Source organism: Rhinolophus sinicus, chromosome 16 (genome assembly GCF_057876585.1).
Source record: "Rhinolophus sinicus isolate RSI-liver-muscle chromosome 16, RSI-T2T, whole genome shotgun sequence".
Taxonomy (NCBI): Eukaryota; Metazoa; Chordata; class Mammalia; order Chiroptera; family Rhinolophidae; genus Rhinolophus; species Rhinolophus sinicus.
This window is the reverse complement of record NC_142516.1, coordinates 8074370-8090724: the sequence shown is the minus strand read 5'-3', so window position 1 is coordinate 8090724 and position 16355 is coordinate 8074370. Positions and strand designations below refer to the sequence as shown.

General features: G+C 53.7%; 1 protein-coding gene and 1 long non-coding RNA gene across 7 annotated transcripts in view; one reads left to right on the top strand and one right to left on the bottom strand.

The window, feature by feature from the left end:
• LOC141571187 (uncharacterized) overlaps positions 1-16355 on the bottom strand; it is a 47560-nt gene that overhangs the window by 6897 nt on the left and 24308 nt on the right. The gene's annotated exons all lie outside the window — the stretch shown is intronic.
• The window catches only part of MVB12B (multivesicular body subunit 12B), a 182806-nt gene that overhangs the window by 153964 nt on the left and 12487 nt on the right, over positions 1-16355 (top strand). For 5 of the 6 annotated variants that reach the window (XM_074331027.2, XM_074331026.2, XM_074331023.2 and 2 more), the window contains one exon: positions 11208-15193. The exons of the other annotated variant lie outside the window; for it this stretch is intronic. In XM_074331027.2, coding sequence (XP_074187128.1) covers positions 11208-11294 — 87 coding nt within the window. In that variant the 3' untranslated portion in view covers positions 11295-15193. Of the gene's footprint in view, positions 1-11207; positions 15194-16355 lie in introns of those variants that run through there. 6 annotated transcript variants of the gene reach the window in all.

The following is a 16355-nucleotide window of genomic DNA, read 5'->3' as shown; positions in this document are numbered from 1 at the left end:
AATCTTCTCTGTGTCCCATATTCAAATGCAAACACATACACGCACTAACCAATGGCTTTTCACCTTGTTAATGATGTGTTCCAGTTTTACAACAGCTTAAAAATTTTCATGGGCAGTTTTGTTCATTTTGGGCTTCGTATCATACTTAAAAGATGAAAGAAAATATTCATTCCTATTTTCTCCTACCTTTCTGTATTTTAATATGTTAAAATATTAAATTTGTTTTAATTACTTAATCCATCTCAAATTTATTAGAAGGTAGGAACTAGAACTATATTTATTTTATCCTAAAGTATCAGCCTGTCTTCTTAACATTGATACTTTCTTCAGTGAATTTTAAATGCTACCTTTATCATATACAGCCACGCACCACATAATGACTTCCTGGTCAACGGCAGGCCACATATACAACGATGGTCCCATAGATTATAACAGAGCTGACAAATTCCTATCGGCGCAGTGACGTCATAGCTGTCCTAAGTCATAGCACAAGGCATCAGTCACGTGTCTGTGGTGATGCTGTGTAAGCTAACCTACCGCTCTGACGGTCGGTCGTATAAACGTGCAGCACATACAGTTCTGTGCAGTGCATAGGGCTTGGTAATGATAATAAGTGATTGTGTTACTGCTTTGCGTATTTACTACTAATCGTTATTTTAGCGTGTGCTCTTTCTACTTATGAAGTTTGCTGTCAAACAGTGTGCTGTGTTATACCAGCTTCCTCATACAGCTCAGGTTTACCGTGTCTCTTGATTGCATCATTTTCTCTTGTGTTTAATTTAATCTCGTGCTGTTTTGTACAGTAATGTGCTGTATAGACTTGTAGCCGAGGAGCAGTAGGCTGTACCATGCAGCCTAGGTGTGTAGCAGGCTGTACCATCTAGGTTTGAGTGGCACTCCATGATGTTCGCACAATGAAATCACCCAGTGACTCGTTTCTCAGAATGTCTTCCAATTGTTAAGTGGCGCAGGATGGTGTAGTTCCATATGTAAGTAGATCAATGGACATTTTTCTTGACTCTGCTCTTTTTGTTATTACCACATTGTTTTGATTCACAGGTTTATAATAAGCTTTATTATATGATAGGGTTCTTAGCAGCAAAAGGATTCTTCCTTTCCCCCCAAATTTTTCTAATTATAGTCACATGATTATTCTTCCAGCTGAACTTTAGAATCTTTTTTGGGGGAAGAGGGTTCCAGAAATTCCATTTTAGATGTTTATTGTAACTGTGTTGCGCATATAGGTTAATAGGGAACTGATTGGCATTTTAGATGAAGGGTCTTTGTTTATGTCACTCAGCAGAATGGGTTGGTGTTCTTTGTAGAGATCCTGCACTTTTTTTTTTAGGTTATTCCTAGGTGTTTTATGTTTTTGTGGCTCTTGTAAATGGAATCTTTTCTTCCATTTTATTTTCTGTCATTTATATATCAAGAATCTGTTGACTTTTGCATTTTATTTTTGGAGTTGGCTCTCTCACTGATTTATTGTTTCTGACAGATTTTTCAGTTGCTTTTCTTCTATTTCCCAGGCAGGCAGTTGTGCCATCTGCAGACACCGATGCCAGCCTCCTTTTTTCCAGTGTTTGTCCCTCTTACTGGTGCCTGCGCCTGGCCAGCACTTTCAGGTCACTGGGCCTCCTTGTCTTATCCATGTTTTTAATGGAAGTTTCTAATTTCGCTATTAACCCATAATGCTACATTTTGGCTTGCTATATATAGACGTGCCTCTTTTTTTTTTTTATCATGTTAAAGAATTAGCCATCGATCTTTCTTTTCCTAAATGTTTTTATCAGGAGTGGATGGTGGCTTTTGATAAATGTCTTTTAATCATCTATTGAGATGATCGTATTTTTCCTCCACAGACATATTACTAGGGGAGATTATATTAATAGAGTTCCTAATTCTGAGAGTCTCAGAGGCCCCGCTCCCATCCACGCTTTTTGGTTCTGTCAGCAGCGACGTCGGCCAAGCGGCAGCCACCACACAGGTTGCTCCCACAGTGGCCTAGGGCATTCATCATACAAATGAGAGAACCAGGCTGGGCCCGTGGAAATGAAGCTGAGGCAAAGAGGATGTTTGGCAGACAGAATTACCTGGCCTGGACACCATCATGAGGTGTATACCTGCTCATGCAAAACTGAAGTTAAGATAAATACTCGGCCTTAGGCAAGTCCTTCATAAAAGGGTTTTTCTATTCTTATAGTTTTCGGAACATTCATCCCCCAGTTTTTAAAGCAATATTCCCCAAAATGGAACTCTTAGAAGGTTACCTGGCATGTAGGTAAAAACTAAGCATCAAGGTGAGATAAAGAATGGGGAGGGCACCTTCCCAGAGTGACCCTGCAGCTTCTGATTTTCCACCCAGAAATCAGTGCCAGGAAGTGGTGTTGTTTTAAGTATTTTCTGCACCTAAGCTGGGAGAGGGAAAATGCAAATATCCATTCTTTAAGGTGATATTCAGGGAAGTTCTGAAATGCTGACTCAGGGAGGGGTGAGCCCCACGCTGTTTTACGGACAAAGAAATGTTTTAGCAGCAAAGGCATCCATCAGTCCCCAGCCCTGCCCAGAGCCCTCACACAGAGCAGACAGGCTGGACACGCAGGTGCCCACAGGACCGGCCAACCCTGCAATAGGGAGGGGCCAGGGATAGCAAGACACCTTCTGGATCCTTGTCAGTCACGCAGCAGTCTTCAGTCCTGGACACCATCATGAGGTGTATAGCTGCTCATGCAAAACTGAAGTCAAGATAAATGCTACCAGGTGCTGTGCCCCATTTCCCTTAAAATGTGTTGCCTCCTCAGCCTGTCTTTCATTTTCCTACTTCTAATAGCCATGGGTACAAGAAAGATGTCACTGTCTTGCTTACCTGGTCTACCTCACCTCACACATTCACACACAAAATACAATCGCAGTAATAAAATGGCAGTTGGCACTCAGCCTGGTTGGGCAATTGATAGGGAGGGGTGGGGACTGTGGCTAACCAGGGAGCCTCTGTAAAGACGGCAGCCTCGGTGTACTTGTGCGAGGCCGGTGGTTGCTGTGTAAGAATGAAGGCCCAGAAGTGCCGTATCTCCCTGCTTTTTAAATAAAAGCTGGAAAATGTTAGTATTTTATGCACAGTCTCTAAACTTTTCAATGTTTATAACTATTTTTAAACACCACTCAGTCCAACAAAGTGTGACCCTCCAGCTTGCACACGGTCTGTACAGAGAGACACTAATACAAATCACACCTAGACTCATAATTTCACCATTCTCGGGGTGGCGTGGACGAGCCCCGGACTCAGTACTTTACATGCATGAGTTAAGGACCCAGGATAGAGGCAATCACACTGTCCTGCACAGAGCGCTGTGTGAATTCAGGGGACCCAGGGCTGGACGGACACACTGCTGCTTCTGCAAAAGACTGAGAACTAGGATGACCTCCCACCTGCCTAAGAACTGAGTCGCTACGTTAGCCACCTTCTCCCCTTTGCATTAAGCGATGCTCGGAGCCTGACCTGTCCCTTCACTCTTCCATCCACTCACCCCTCCACCTATCCTGCACCGTCCATCCACCCATCCATTCATTCGTTTATTCATTCATCTATCTCTTCTGGGCCACAACCTCTGCCAGGCTCTGGAGCTACAGAAATGGCTAAACCCCTTCCCTACCCTGCACTTGAGGAGGATCTGGAAAGTGCTATTGGGACCCAGAGGGAATTGTGATTAATTCTCCCGGGGGGGGGGTCATTAGGGAGGTGGACCACTTCCCAGAACAAGTGCCCCTTAGCTGGGCCTTAAGGGACAATAGGGCCTAGCTACTCAGTGCAGGAAGAGTGCCCCTGAGGGAACAGCATGAGGAAAGACACAAAGAGGGGACTGGCCCCTGCACATTTAGGAAACAGTGGTTAGCAGGGGGATTCTAGAAACCATGCACAGGAAAGGTTTCTGCAGAAGTCATTCCCACCTCCAGGGACAAGGAGGGGGCTCTGCCACAGGGTGTGGACGTAGGAGTCATGTCACCACTCCCTGATGCTCCATCCAAATCCCAGGTAAGCCGAGGATGCCCTGAGAGTGGGGCAGCAGGTGTCACCATCCCTCCTGGGAGTACCAGGTTTAGAGCAGGAAAGGGGGGGTGCACTGATGAGGATGGACAAAATGACGTGGGTGCCTCAGTATTGAGTGAATCGGCAATGGTCCTGCACTCATGCAGCAGCTGCTCGGGAGCCCTTCTCTGGGCCCGCTCCATGCCAGGGGCTGTGCCCAGAGAGACGTGGTTCCTGCCCCTGGCAGGTGGGCCTCAGAAGGGCCTTTGTTCAACCCCTCACTTAGGGTGAGACCCAGCAGTGGGCCTGGGCGGGGCTCCGGGCTCACGACCCCTGGGCTGCTGCTCAGATTACAGCTCATGAACCCAAGCGGGAGAGCCAGCACAGCAGCAGAAGGGGCTTCCCAAAGGGTGTGTGGGAGCCGCCTGGTCCCTCTGTGGTGGCATTATGGGACAAGCGGGAGCATCCTTACTGACTGGTGGTTAAAGGTGCCTCCCAGCTGTGTCCCAACACCTGGAGGCCTTGGTCAGGCCGCTCAGCTTCTCAGCCCCGGTTTGCTCACCTGTAGTGAGAAGGAGAGCAGTACCAGCTTCACAGGGCGTGAGGATCTGGTCCTGACACTCTGACTCAGGACCTAGAGGTTTCTGCCACCGCTGTCACCTTGTTAGTGACCACAGGGGTCATGGGCTGTCATCCACGAGCCTTGAGCTTCAGGCCCATTCTCACCAAATGAGTTGCACAAGGCATCCTCCTGAGCTCAGGGGAATTCTAGAACCTCCTTGAGGGAGAGGGAGGGCAGTTCTGGCTCCGAGAGCCCTCCTCCAAGCAAAGAGGTTCTACATGTGTGTCAGGCCCCCGGTGTTTTCGTCCTTTCCCAATTGTTCAGGTGTCTTTGTGGACTCATAAGCCAAGTATGAAAAAGGATTCCCACGGGAAAGCACAAGACGACTCAGACCACAGGTGTCATGTGCCCCAGGCTTGTCCCCCCCTGTGGTCCTCAGTCTCCCTTCAGGAGCTTGTGGTTTCAGAGGGTGGATGTATTCGAAATCTGCTGGACGGCCCCTCCCCCAGCATGTGGAGTTGGCCTGCACAGTGGTGGCCTGGGGCCCTTCTAAGCCCACTCCTCACAGGGCCACCTGCCTCTTTCCTCCCCCAGGGGCCTGAGTTCCAGCAGCCAGGCTTCAGAGACGGGTGGAAGGACACAGAGCCCTCGAGTGAGGAGAGGAAGCGGCCTGTAGGCACGATTCCCAGAGGAGTTTGAACCACGGGTGGTGAGCAGAGCAGGTGTCATGGGGGGCCAGAGCAGGTGCCAAGCAGGGCAGGCTTGGGAGAGGCAGGCTATGGGGTAGGCGGGGCCACTGCTCAGAGCCTCGCCCACCTCCCTCTGACTGTGCGGGGACCCTCCATGACTGTCGGAGCCCACCCTTCAGTGTCAATCAACGCCTGAATCAGGCTCTTCTCATTGGCCTGAGTCTTACCCCTCCACCTGTCCTCACCTGGCTGGGCCCCTGAGGCCCAGTGTGGGCCTCTACAGGCCTGCTCTTGCCTCGCCCTTCCAGGCTCTTCTGTGACCCACCGAAGTGCCAGTCTGTGTTGGCACACATCTGTCATTCTGCCCCTGCCTCCAAATTGCACCTGCTTGACAGGGCGATGCACACACTTGCCTGATGCCTGTTGCTGAGCCAGTGCTGAGCCCGTGGGCCCAGTGCAGCCCTGCGCTGGCTCCCTCTGTGACCTTGGGACGTCTGAGGCCTCCCCTGGCCTCAGCTTCCGCCTCTGAAAGCATGGGTGCAGGAAACAATCTCTTACCGCCCTCCTTTCTCGTTGGGGCATCTGATGGATTTGGTCACTGGACTAGTGAAGTAGGGATGGGAGGGCAAAGGCTTGTCTGTTTCCGTCCATTGTATTTGGTGAAAGTTTTCAGGCAAACGCTGATGCCTGCCCCGCCGTGCCAGTTAGACCAGGCCACCCCCACCCAGGGCAGGGCCCAGGCATCCCTGCCTTTGGTTAAAACCCTTGGTTCTGATGCATCGAGACTGGTTTTTTTCAGTCTCAAGGTGCCTCACATGAATTGTCTTAGGTGACTCCTACAACACCCTTGTGACTGGGCCTGGTGGGGGTGGGGACGGTGTTTGATCGTCACCGTTTTGCCACTGAGGTTGGGATAACGTGACTCGGCCTCCAAGGTGCAGCTGAAAGCCATGGTCAGCATCTCCCACTGCCAGGACACTGGCCCCAACTGATGAAAGGCTCTTGGATGTTGGCACTTGCACACTGTGGTTCAAGAGGTCTGATGCGACAGTTGCAAGGTGTCAGTTGTAGGGTCTCCTCGCCACAGGCACCCATCCCCAAGCCCCTGGGAAAACCCCAGAGGGAGCCCCTGACAGTGATGTCTCTTTCCTGGAAAGGCCGCCCAGGCCAGGCTTCTGTGATGACGGCCTGTGCCCACCAGAGGGCGCCGAGGGCCGGTGCCACTCAGCTGGGTTCCGCGCTGGAACCCAAATGCTTTTTAATTGAAAAATTTTTTAATTCAAAAAGGATTTGCTGTTTGTACGCGAGTGCAGGTTTTCCTTATGCAAGAGACTAATGTCTTGAGTAAACAGATATGGTCCCAAATCCACCTTCAAAGGTACTCACTGTTTGCCCAAGGGAGTGAAAGGGCTTCCAGAAGCGGCCCTAGTCTCTTGGGCAAACACTTCGGGGCCAGCAATCCGGGCAGAGGACAGGTCTGTGGGAAGGGTTATCCGCAGCCTAAGGGGGATTATGTCGGGGGACATATGTTGAAATTTCATTTGGGGAGTTAGAGAAAACAAGAGGGGGGAGTCATGCTTTTCTCCAGCCAATATAACCTAAAAAGGGAAAAATCCAAGGGCGGGGGCGGAGGGGACAGCAATCTGTGCGCTGCGGGTGCCTGGCCCTTTCCAGGGGGCGGTGGTTCCTCGGGCTGAGAGTCAGGAAAAGGCCATGTGTGTTCTGTGACTTCTCCCTGGCTCCCTCTGTCCCAGGCTGTGAGAGAAATAGGAATTTAGCAGTTCAGCCTTGAAGGCCCGTCGAAGGCCCCCCTTCCTCAGTGACCCTGTCCCTACTCCTGGCCACAAAGGCTGGCCTCACACCTCCCCCCAATCCCTGGTCAGCCCCTTGCTTGCCCAGGCTAGGAAATGCCCTGTTCCCCCTCCGTCTCCTGCCCAGCCTGCCATCCAGAAAGCCCAGCGCCCTTTTCTGGGCCCACTCCTGCCAGCACCCAGGTCTGCAGAAGACCCGGGCTTCTGGCTGTGGCCATCTGGGAGCTACCACCACCATCTCCCTTCATGGGCTCTCTGTACAGACAAGCCCCCAACAAATCAAGGAAGCCTGACACCCCCCCCCATGTACTCCCCACGGCCCCCAGGAACCTGGCCCAGAGCCCTACATAGCAGGACACAGCAAAGCCTCCAAAGGAGACGTGACACAGCCCACAATGGTTTGGGGGCCTGGCCCTGGACTTGCTCCCTCATTTCAGAGGTGCCTCACCTCTGCTGCTCCAGACGTGCTCTCAGAACAGCCAAAGTGATGCACCCTGGCCACCTCCCCACCCCTGCCCTTCACTTTCTGCTCACTCCCTTCCACATCTGCTCCCAGGTCCCATTGATTGGGCCACAGAACCAAACTGGTCCCCAGAGCAGCAGCAGCATGTCACCTGGAAGTTGGTTGAAAATTCAGAATCTTGAGCCCCTTCCAAGACCTGAGTCAGAAAATGCATTTTAACAGGACCCCAGGGGATCTATCAGCCTGCTGTTGACAGCTTCTTTCAGGCCTGCATTTCCTGCCCTAGGTTCCATCCTCTCTCTGGAACCTTCACCCACCCAGAACTGCTCCTGCTGAGGTCCTGGGTCCTCCCTCTGCTCCCAGGCCCATCCCTCTGGTCCTCACCCTAAGTGCCAGGCCCGACCTCTTGTCTTCTGACCTTGTGTGCTTTTCTTGAAACATCTCCACATCTGTCACTCCAGCTACCCTACTTCCCAAGTGCTTCCAATTTCCATCCCTTTATCCCTGGTTCCACGTCTCCCCAGCCTTGGGTCCCCCTGGGTACTCCTTGGTGACCACCCTCAGCCTCTGGCAGAAATCCTCTCATCTGCTCTCCCCCAGCCTTCTCTCCCTCCTGTGTTGCCCATTTGAGGCCCCAGGGTGCCCTGCCCAGGTGTACCCTGCCCTGACACACTCGTGGGGCTTTCAGAACAGGGTGGATGGGGTGGGTGCTGATGGAGCCAGTGAAGTAGCCAGGTTTCTGCTGTGATGCCCCAGAGCAGCCACCAGGTGGCGGTATTGTCCAGGACTTTTCCGGAAGGCCGCCTACTTTGGAGCTGCACTGCTCTGCCAGCCCCCTGGGACTGGAGTCCCCAAGCCCTGGCCTGTGCCCTGGTCACTAGAGAGCAGGAAAGTGAGCCGGCTGGGGGCAGCTTTAATTCTCCCAAGTAACCATTAAATGAGCAGTGAGTGCTTGCCTAAGGCCAGGGGTGTGTGGGTCCTTAACCTGCTGGAGCTCGTCCCCCCCTCAGGGGGCCCTGGGAGGAGAATCTCCGTTTTAGTTTTTTGTTTTTGGTTTTTTTTAATTGCGGTATAATTGACATACATTATATTAGTTTCAGGTATACAACATAATGATTCAACATTTGTGTATACTACAAAATGATCGCTCTAGTTAACATTCGTCACCATAGTTACAGAATTTTTTTTCTTGTGATGAGAACTTAAGATTTAGCAACTTTCAAATATGCAATATAGTATTATTAACTGTAGTCACCATGCTGTACATTATCTCCCCATGATTTGCTTATTTTATACCTTGAAGTTTGTACCTTTTGGCCTCCATCACCCATTCGTCCACCCCCTACCCCTTGCCTCTGGCGACCTCCAGTCTGTTCTCTGTATCTATGAACTTGGTTGTGTTTTTTGTGTCTTTTGTTTTTTTATATTTTATATCTAAGTAAGATCATATGGTATTTGTCTTTCTCCGTCTGACTTAAGTATTTCCCTCATCATAATACCCTCAAGGTCCATCTGTATTAACGCAAATGACAAGACTTCCTTCTTTCTATGGCTGAGTAATATGCCCCTGTGTATATGTGCCACGTCTTCTTTATCCTCTCATCATCCTGGACACTGTTGCCTTGTCTTTGCCATTGTGAATAATACTGCAGTGCACATAGGGTGCAGGTATCTTTTCAAGTTTGTGTTTTTGTTTCCTTCAGATAATACCCAGAAGTGGAATTGCTGGGTCATAAGGTAGTTCTATTTTTAATTTTTAAGGACCATACTGTTTTCTCTGCACAAATTTACAATCCCACCAATAGTGTGTGCGAGTTCCCCTTTCTCCACATCCCTACCAACACTGATTTCTTGATGTGACCCTACTTTAGAGGTGAGTTCACTGAGGTTCAGAGAGTAGAAAAGACCTGCCTGAGGTCACCCTGCAACATCAAGGCCTTCCCTCTCCACCCCTTCTGGAAACAGATACTGTTTGTGAGGACCCCAGTCCTATCATCAGCCTCACTGGGCCTTGTGGCTCCAGCAGCTGCTTGAGGCTGCTGCCTTCTGCTATTCACACATAGAAGGGACCCATCCAGGCCTCACCCCCGTACTGAACCCCAGCCCCGATCTTTCTGCCTATCCTGGCTCAGTCCTGTGGGACTGGCAGGCAGAGGGAGCTCAAGACATAGATAAGCTTGAAACCCTTCAACCCTTAGCTGTTGTCCTGTCAGCGTGGCCCCGGAAGTGCCTCCTTGCTGCGGGCAGCCCACTTTGGAAGCGGAGTGCTGGGCAGGCCTTGCCAGCACACCTGGCAGGAGGGGGTGGGCAGAGGCATCCGGAGCCCAGGGTTGCGGTCTGCAGCCCTCCCCATAGGGGGCGCCTGGTAGTTGCCCTCCTGCTGGAATAGTTCTACCATCTTCCTAACAGCCTGCCTCCCCACACCCCCCGAGGAGATGGCTTCAGGTGGTGGCCGAGTGCAACTAAGCAGCTCCACTTTGCTGCTTTACGTAGGGGAGCCCTTTTTATTACAATTCTGCTGAAAAGGTTTCAAATACTATTTTAAATGTTTAACAACCACTGACCTAATCTAAGCTTCTCAGTCCTAAAACCCATAGGACCACATGGATGCCTTGGCGTGGAGTTCCAGGCTGTTTCCCCCACGTGACTCCTGGCCCCTGCCTCAGGCCTGCAGTGCCCACTGCCCAGCCGGGTAGCCTGCAGTCCCCCAGGCCACACTCCTCACCACACCTCCCCTTTGCCCACTCTTCTCCCTGGCATGGCCTGCCCTGCCCGACACATGGGTGTCGAGATGCCATCTGCCCTTCGAGGCAAACTTCAGGTCCCTCGTCCCCCCAACAGAGGTACTGCCCCTTCTCCGAATTTCCATCAGACTCAGAACCTGCCTTTACTCGTTTTCGTGATGGGGATCGGTTAGGTAGCTCAGGCCTCAGGGGTGAGGGTCGAGCGGCGGCGCGGTGCAGGCAGCAGGCCGAGCTGAGCACAGGTGTGCTCCGCCGGACGCCACCTGCTCAGGCGGGCGGCCTGTGGGTGCTGTCCTCAAGGTGCCCCCGTCCGCGTCAGCTAGCAGCATGTTCACATGCCCTTCAGGGCGTGGTTCGGGGAACTTAGTGAGGAAAGCATGGGCGGCCATGTCCTGTGTCGCCCAGTGTCTTTCATCAAGGGCTCCAGAGGCACTTGAGTGGAGCGGCAAGTCAGAGGGTCCCCTAGCCTGGTGGCTGCAGCCAGCCTCTGGTCAGGTTTGGGGTGGAGTCCCAGACCTGCCCCTTACCAGTGTGCGACTCCTGTCACCGTAGGACGATGAGGACTGGCTGCTGGGTCATGGGAGGTAGGAAGGCGCTGGACGTGCAGCCGGCACGCGGTCAGCTCAAGCATGTTTGCCGCTGGTACTGAGGTCTCACCTTGCGGGAGGCAGGGCAGAGACTGTGAAAGGTACAAATCGTCACACTAGCCAGCTACCTGCAGAGGCGTGTCTGCACACGTGCAGTTGCCCAGCTCACACGCACAGTCCGTGCACACCTGCGGGGCAGCCATTTCCACACGGGGGTGCCCAGTGAGGTGCCGTCAGGGCCTCTGTGTGGGCTCGGCCTGAGGCGTGGAGTAGCCCTCCCTGGTGTCCTCACGCGCTGACTGTGCTTCTCTGTCCCTCCTGCAGTACGAGTACAGCTTTCGCACGGAGCAGAGCGCCGCTGCCAGGCTCCCGCCCAGCCCCACCCGGTGTCAGCAGATCCCCCAATCCTGAGGACCCAGCCTCCACCAGCGGGGAGAAGGCGCATCATCTGCCCAGACGGCTGAGCACCCCGGCGGGGCTGCTCCGGGCAGCTGAGCTCTTCCATCCTCAGTCACTGGCTTGCCTGACATGACCCCACCTCCCTGGGGACGCTGTTCATAACCTCAACTAATCTGTGTGCTGTAGTGACCAGCGGCTCCCAACGTATGTGTGTGATGACCAGTCGTCCTATAAAAACCCCTACCCAGCACGGGAGTCACACCTGAGGGCCCCAGACAATTGCTCAGGCCGCCCAGTGACGCCATCGGCTCCCTTCACTGATTGTCGCCTGCCACCAAGCCATTGCTTTCTTCCTGGGAGACCTTGAGGGGGCAGTGGCTTTGCACAGGACCCTCCAGGGCTCACCGATGGCCCGAGACCCGGGGCTGCCACAGAGCAGTCCTCACGCCAGTGTCATCAAGTGCCCCCAGCATTACATGGAGACCCTGAGGAAACACGGGAGGAAGAAGCTGATGGCCCAGGTGGCCCCGCGCATGGGTCCCTGCCCTACTGTGGATTTCCCTGGCTTGGACTCATCACTCGATCACACACTGGACGTCCTGACGTCGGGGAGCAGCACGCCCCGGCTGTGGGCGCAGAGAGGACTTGCCGTCTGGGCGAGAGGGCAGAACGACCTGCTCTTGCTTGGATGTGAGTTTTGCCGCCCAGGATGCTGTGGTCATCCCCTTCCTCCCAAAGGGCTCGTCTCTGTAACACCCACGTGCCAACAGCTCTGCCAACTGCCTTGGCCCAGGGCCCTGATCCGGTGACCACAGCAACAGGCCCTCCTGGGGCGTCAGGTGAAGAGGCTCTGTGAGCCAGTACCCAGCGCCAGAGGGACACGGACGCGTGGTCACCCAGCTTCTCAGAGCCAGGCTGTGTCTTGATGGCTTTTGCTAACAGGAACAGTTGTTTTGAAAAGTCCATCTGACCCAGGTCACCCAACTGGGGCCAGAACTGACATTTCTGCCACAAATGGCCAACGGACACAGTGCCGGCTGCCAAGTTCAACTCCACGCACGTTTGCCATGAGAACAGGGTTGCTGCCCCTGCTTGAGGCTTGGGCACTCGCCCCAGTGGCCTGCCTTGTCTGGCTGTTGGGGGTTGTTCTGATTCCACAGAATGTCGGTGTCCCATCTTGGTGGTCACCAGATGGTTGGAGTCTTGGATGGGAGGTTTGATGTGTGTCTGGAGGCTGGCATGTGGGTGGGCCATGGAGAGCAGGGAGGTCCCCCCGCCAGGAAGGCAGCACAGGAGACTGGCCCCTCCTCTCTGTAGTTCCCAGGGTGGCATGTGGTTAGCTGGGCGGCTGGGGTGCAAGAGGAACCAGCCAACACAGTGAGGAGGGTGGCTGCTGGCTACCTGGGGCAGGGCAGAAAATACCTCATGACCTGCGTCAGCCCTGCCGTCTCCAGAGCCTCAGTTCTCCTGCCTCGGTCGCCCCTTGGTCTTCATTTTGATACCTCCTGATTTCTGTGCATTAGGGTGGTGGTCGCTTTCTCCACCTTCCCCGACACCTGAGGACGTCCCTGGTGAGACTGGCCTTCCCGTGCCTCCCATGCGGCAAGATGGCAGGAAAAGGCAGTTTGTGGAACCCACCAGGGCCAAGAGGCTTCAGGTCGAGACAGCGGTCCCTGTGAGGGATTGGTGCTTACCCAGGCGGGAGCTGACCAACTGGTCCCAAATGTACCCACTGAAATAAGCTCGTTGTGTTTCTGGGGAATTGAGGGAGCCCGTGGGCCCAGAGAAACTGTGTCTACTGCTGCTTTTTGGATGGACGGCTGGTTCAAAACCAAGTGACCTGTGTAACTTGAAGTCCCAACAGAGAGGGGTGACATCCAGCAGGCTTGGGGGGCAGAGCTCTGATGACTTCTGTTCATTTGGTTTGTGCACTTTTTCCTCCGACCTTTTTTCACATCCCGCCTGTGTGACTATTTCTGACTGGTAACGCCCGACAGCCCTTCTCCCTGGACAGACAACCAGAAATCAGCAGGACTGATGGGCTCTGGAAGGTCCAAATATGACGATGTGGGACCCTAGTCAGGGAGCAAGAAGGTATGGCCCCAGTAGGGAGAGTGGCTGTCCCTGAAAGGAGGGTGTCCATAGCCACTCACTCACATCCCCGGGAGGCCACCTGCAGGAGGGCAAACCTGTGTGGACTCAGGCAAGCTGAGGCCTCCGCAGCATTGCAGGCTGAGCCGAGGTGTAACATCGGCTGTGAACATGGCAATAAACGGCAGCTTAAGACAACCCAGCGGTGACTGTTAAGTTGGCTGTGGTAGATTTTAGGCTGCTCCTAACCAACCCTCTGTCTTTGCCTTGGGAGAGGGGCGTGAGGATGAGCAAGTGTGTGGGTGACAGTAGGCTAGGGGTGTGTGTGTGTGTGTGTGTGTGTGTGTGTGTGTAAGGGCACACACCCTGCCTGTGTGGGGCTCTCACTGACACCTAGGATTTGAGAGACCTTTTGTTTCTTTCTGGGAAGAACCCTCTGGCCAGGTGGGGAGGGAAGGACCAGCTTCTCTTGGAAATGTGAAGGGCAGCGGCCTCGCCCTCGGCCCCCAGCTCTCCCCAGTGCAGCGGCTGTCTGCCGCCCCCAAAAAGACTAACCAGAGCACAGCAGCCCCTTGCCTTCTCTTCCCACTAAAAATTCAAAACCTCTCTCCAAAGGACTTGGAAATGGCACAACGGTGTAAGGAGTAAGTACCTTGCTCCAGGCTCACTTGCAAATTCACAAGAAGGCTTTCTTCCCCACCCCAGTCCAAGAACTAATATCAGCCACAGTCCTTCTCTACTTGGAGAGATGAGAACCCTGGCGGCAGCAGGCGGGACAAAATAGCAGGTTAGACCCCAAGCTGCCCCCCATCGCCCTGTTGGGACGTCCTGATTATTGCGTGGCAGGTGGGGAGGAGCCAGTGACATTGGTTGAGGGCCAGCTTCTCTACCTGTCCCCCCCTCGTGTCATTCAGAAAGGCAGCAAGGGGACAAGTAACATGAATAAGACCGTACTTGCCAGGCACCAGGCCAGCACCTTAAGCACAGTTGTCTCCTGTCACGCCCCTCCGAAAACAAACAGATACCCTGAAGTGGATGTTATTTGTTCCTTGTTACAGATGGAGAATCTGAGATTTGTCCAAAGGCACAGGCTGGTTAAGTGGCAGAGACAGGATTCGGACCCAAGTCCCATCTGGCCCCATGGTGCCAGCCATCCCAACATAAGCACATGCCTCACGATGACCTTACTGTTTCAAGTCCAGCAATGGACACCCCAGCTGCCACCAGTCCTGCTGGGGCCGCCACACCACCGCGCCATCGGCCCTGAGCCCGCCTGCCCGGCTCACTCTACCCAGACGAGGGCTCCCTGGGTCTGCTGGCTGCCCCATCATTTGCCATTTGTGGGGAAGCCCAGCCTGCAGCTCCTCTGAGAACTAGGGAGCCTGCGCATGAGGGCAGAGAAGGGCCTTGATAAAGCAGCCGCATGCCTGCAAGGTGCACAAAAGCTGAGCTCATCTGACTCGGTTCACTGTCTACTGTACCCCTGGGGCCTGGCGGAGGCCGGGCACCCCCGCTCTCGCCCCCTCAGCCGCCTGGGCCCTTGGGTCAGCCCAGCGTTCTTCACCTGTTCTGAATGCAGCCCTGTGGTGGCTGCGGCTGTCACCACCATGAGACCCTCAAGTGTTCTCCCAGCAAAGGGTGCGTGAGCTGCCGTGCCACCGTGTGGGGCCTCGGACAGGCCACTGTGCACTCGCGCAGGGACGGCGTCCACTGCCTGTATTTATTTGAGGTGACTCTTGTACTTGGCAAAGGGAAGTTTCACTGTGTAATTGTCTGTCTTCTTAATATAATTTGTTAAATAAATGTTTGTTTTAACCTTTTCCTGGCTTGCTGCCGTCTCTGAACCACCCGAGAAAGCGTCCCTCAGGGATGCCCCAGGCTCTGGCCTCTAGCTTTGTCTCCAGTTCGTCCCAGATGCTGGCCGAGCCAGCCACAGGCTTAAGGAGCAGATAGCTGCAACCCCCCAGTGGGTCCCCAAAAGAGTGTCAGAACTTTCACCCTTCTAGAAAGACCTATTAGGCTCCTCTGCCCTGTTTAGTGTAGATGGCCTGATTACAAGCCAGAACAATTCATGAGGGGCGAAGAAAGCCCTGCCTTCTCCTGCACCAACCCCCAGGAATGCTCCTTGGAGAAGAAAATCCCAGTTGCCATAAAAGCATGTGAAATGCATGCGTTTCAGCGGGTCACCAGCAGGAATGTAGGGGGCTCTTTCATCTGCGGCCTGCCCCCAAGCCGTGTCTGGGCAGGGTTCAGAGCGTCTGGCTGCCGGCTGGAGGACACGCCGCCCATGGCTTCAGCCCTGTCCTCACTGCACCTGCTTGCAAGACACCACTTCAGACGCCGGGGAAGGGGCTGCAGGGCCCCAGGACACACAGCCGGCTCCTGTGAGGACGCGTTCGTTCAGGTTTCACTATCAAAGCTTTTGCCTCCTTTATAAGTGACCTTTGCATTTTTGGGCTAGACATCACGGTCTGAGCTGTCACTGCCTCCAGCCCTGTCATGCCAGACTTGGGCAAGAACGGGACAACCCTCAGCTCATCTCATTAGGACCACGAGGGTCCCCAAAAGAGTGTCAGTGGCTCTGGCCCAGGCCCCCACCTCTGGCATCTCTCAGGTGTTTTTCCCATAGCAGGAGAAAAAAATAAATAAAAATGGAGAATTAATTTCATGAGAAACCTGCCCAAAACACTCAATATGGAGTCTGAGGAGCCGGATTCGGTTTGACTCGGCCACTTCCTGACCACGTGCCTTCAGCTCATTACCCAACACCTGTCAGAATGGTGACAGTGCCTCCCTCAGTGACTTACCCCAGGAAGATGGAATGAGGAAGTTCACAGGCGTTTAGCACAAGCAGAGACGGAGTGACACGCGGGTCTTTGGGCCCGGGTTCTGTGTTGCGACCCATAGCGTGTGCTGAGTCCCTCCCAGTGCTGAGTCACCAAGCAAGTAAAGTGGTGGCCTGTGACATCTAGCACCCAGAGT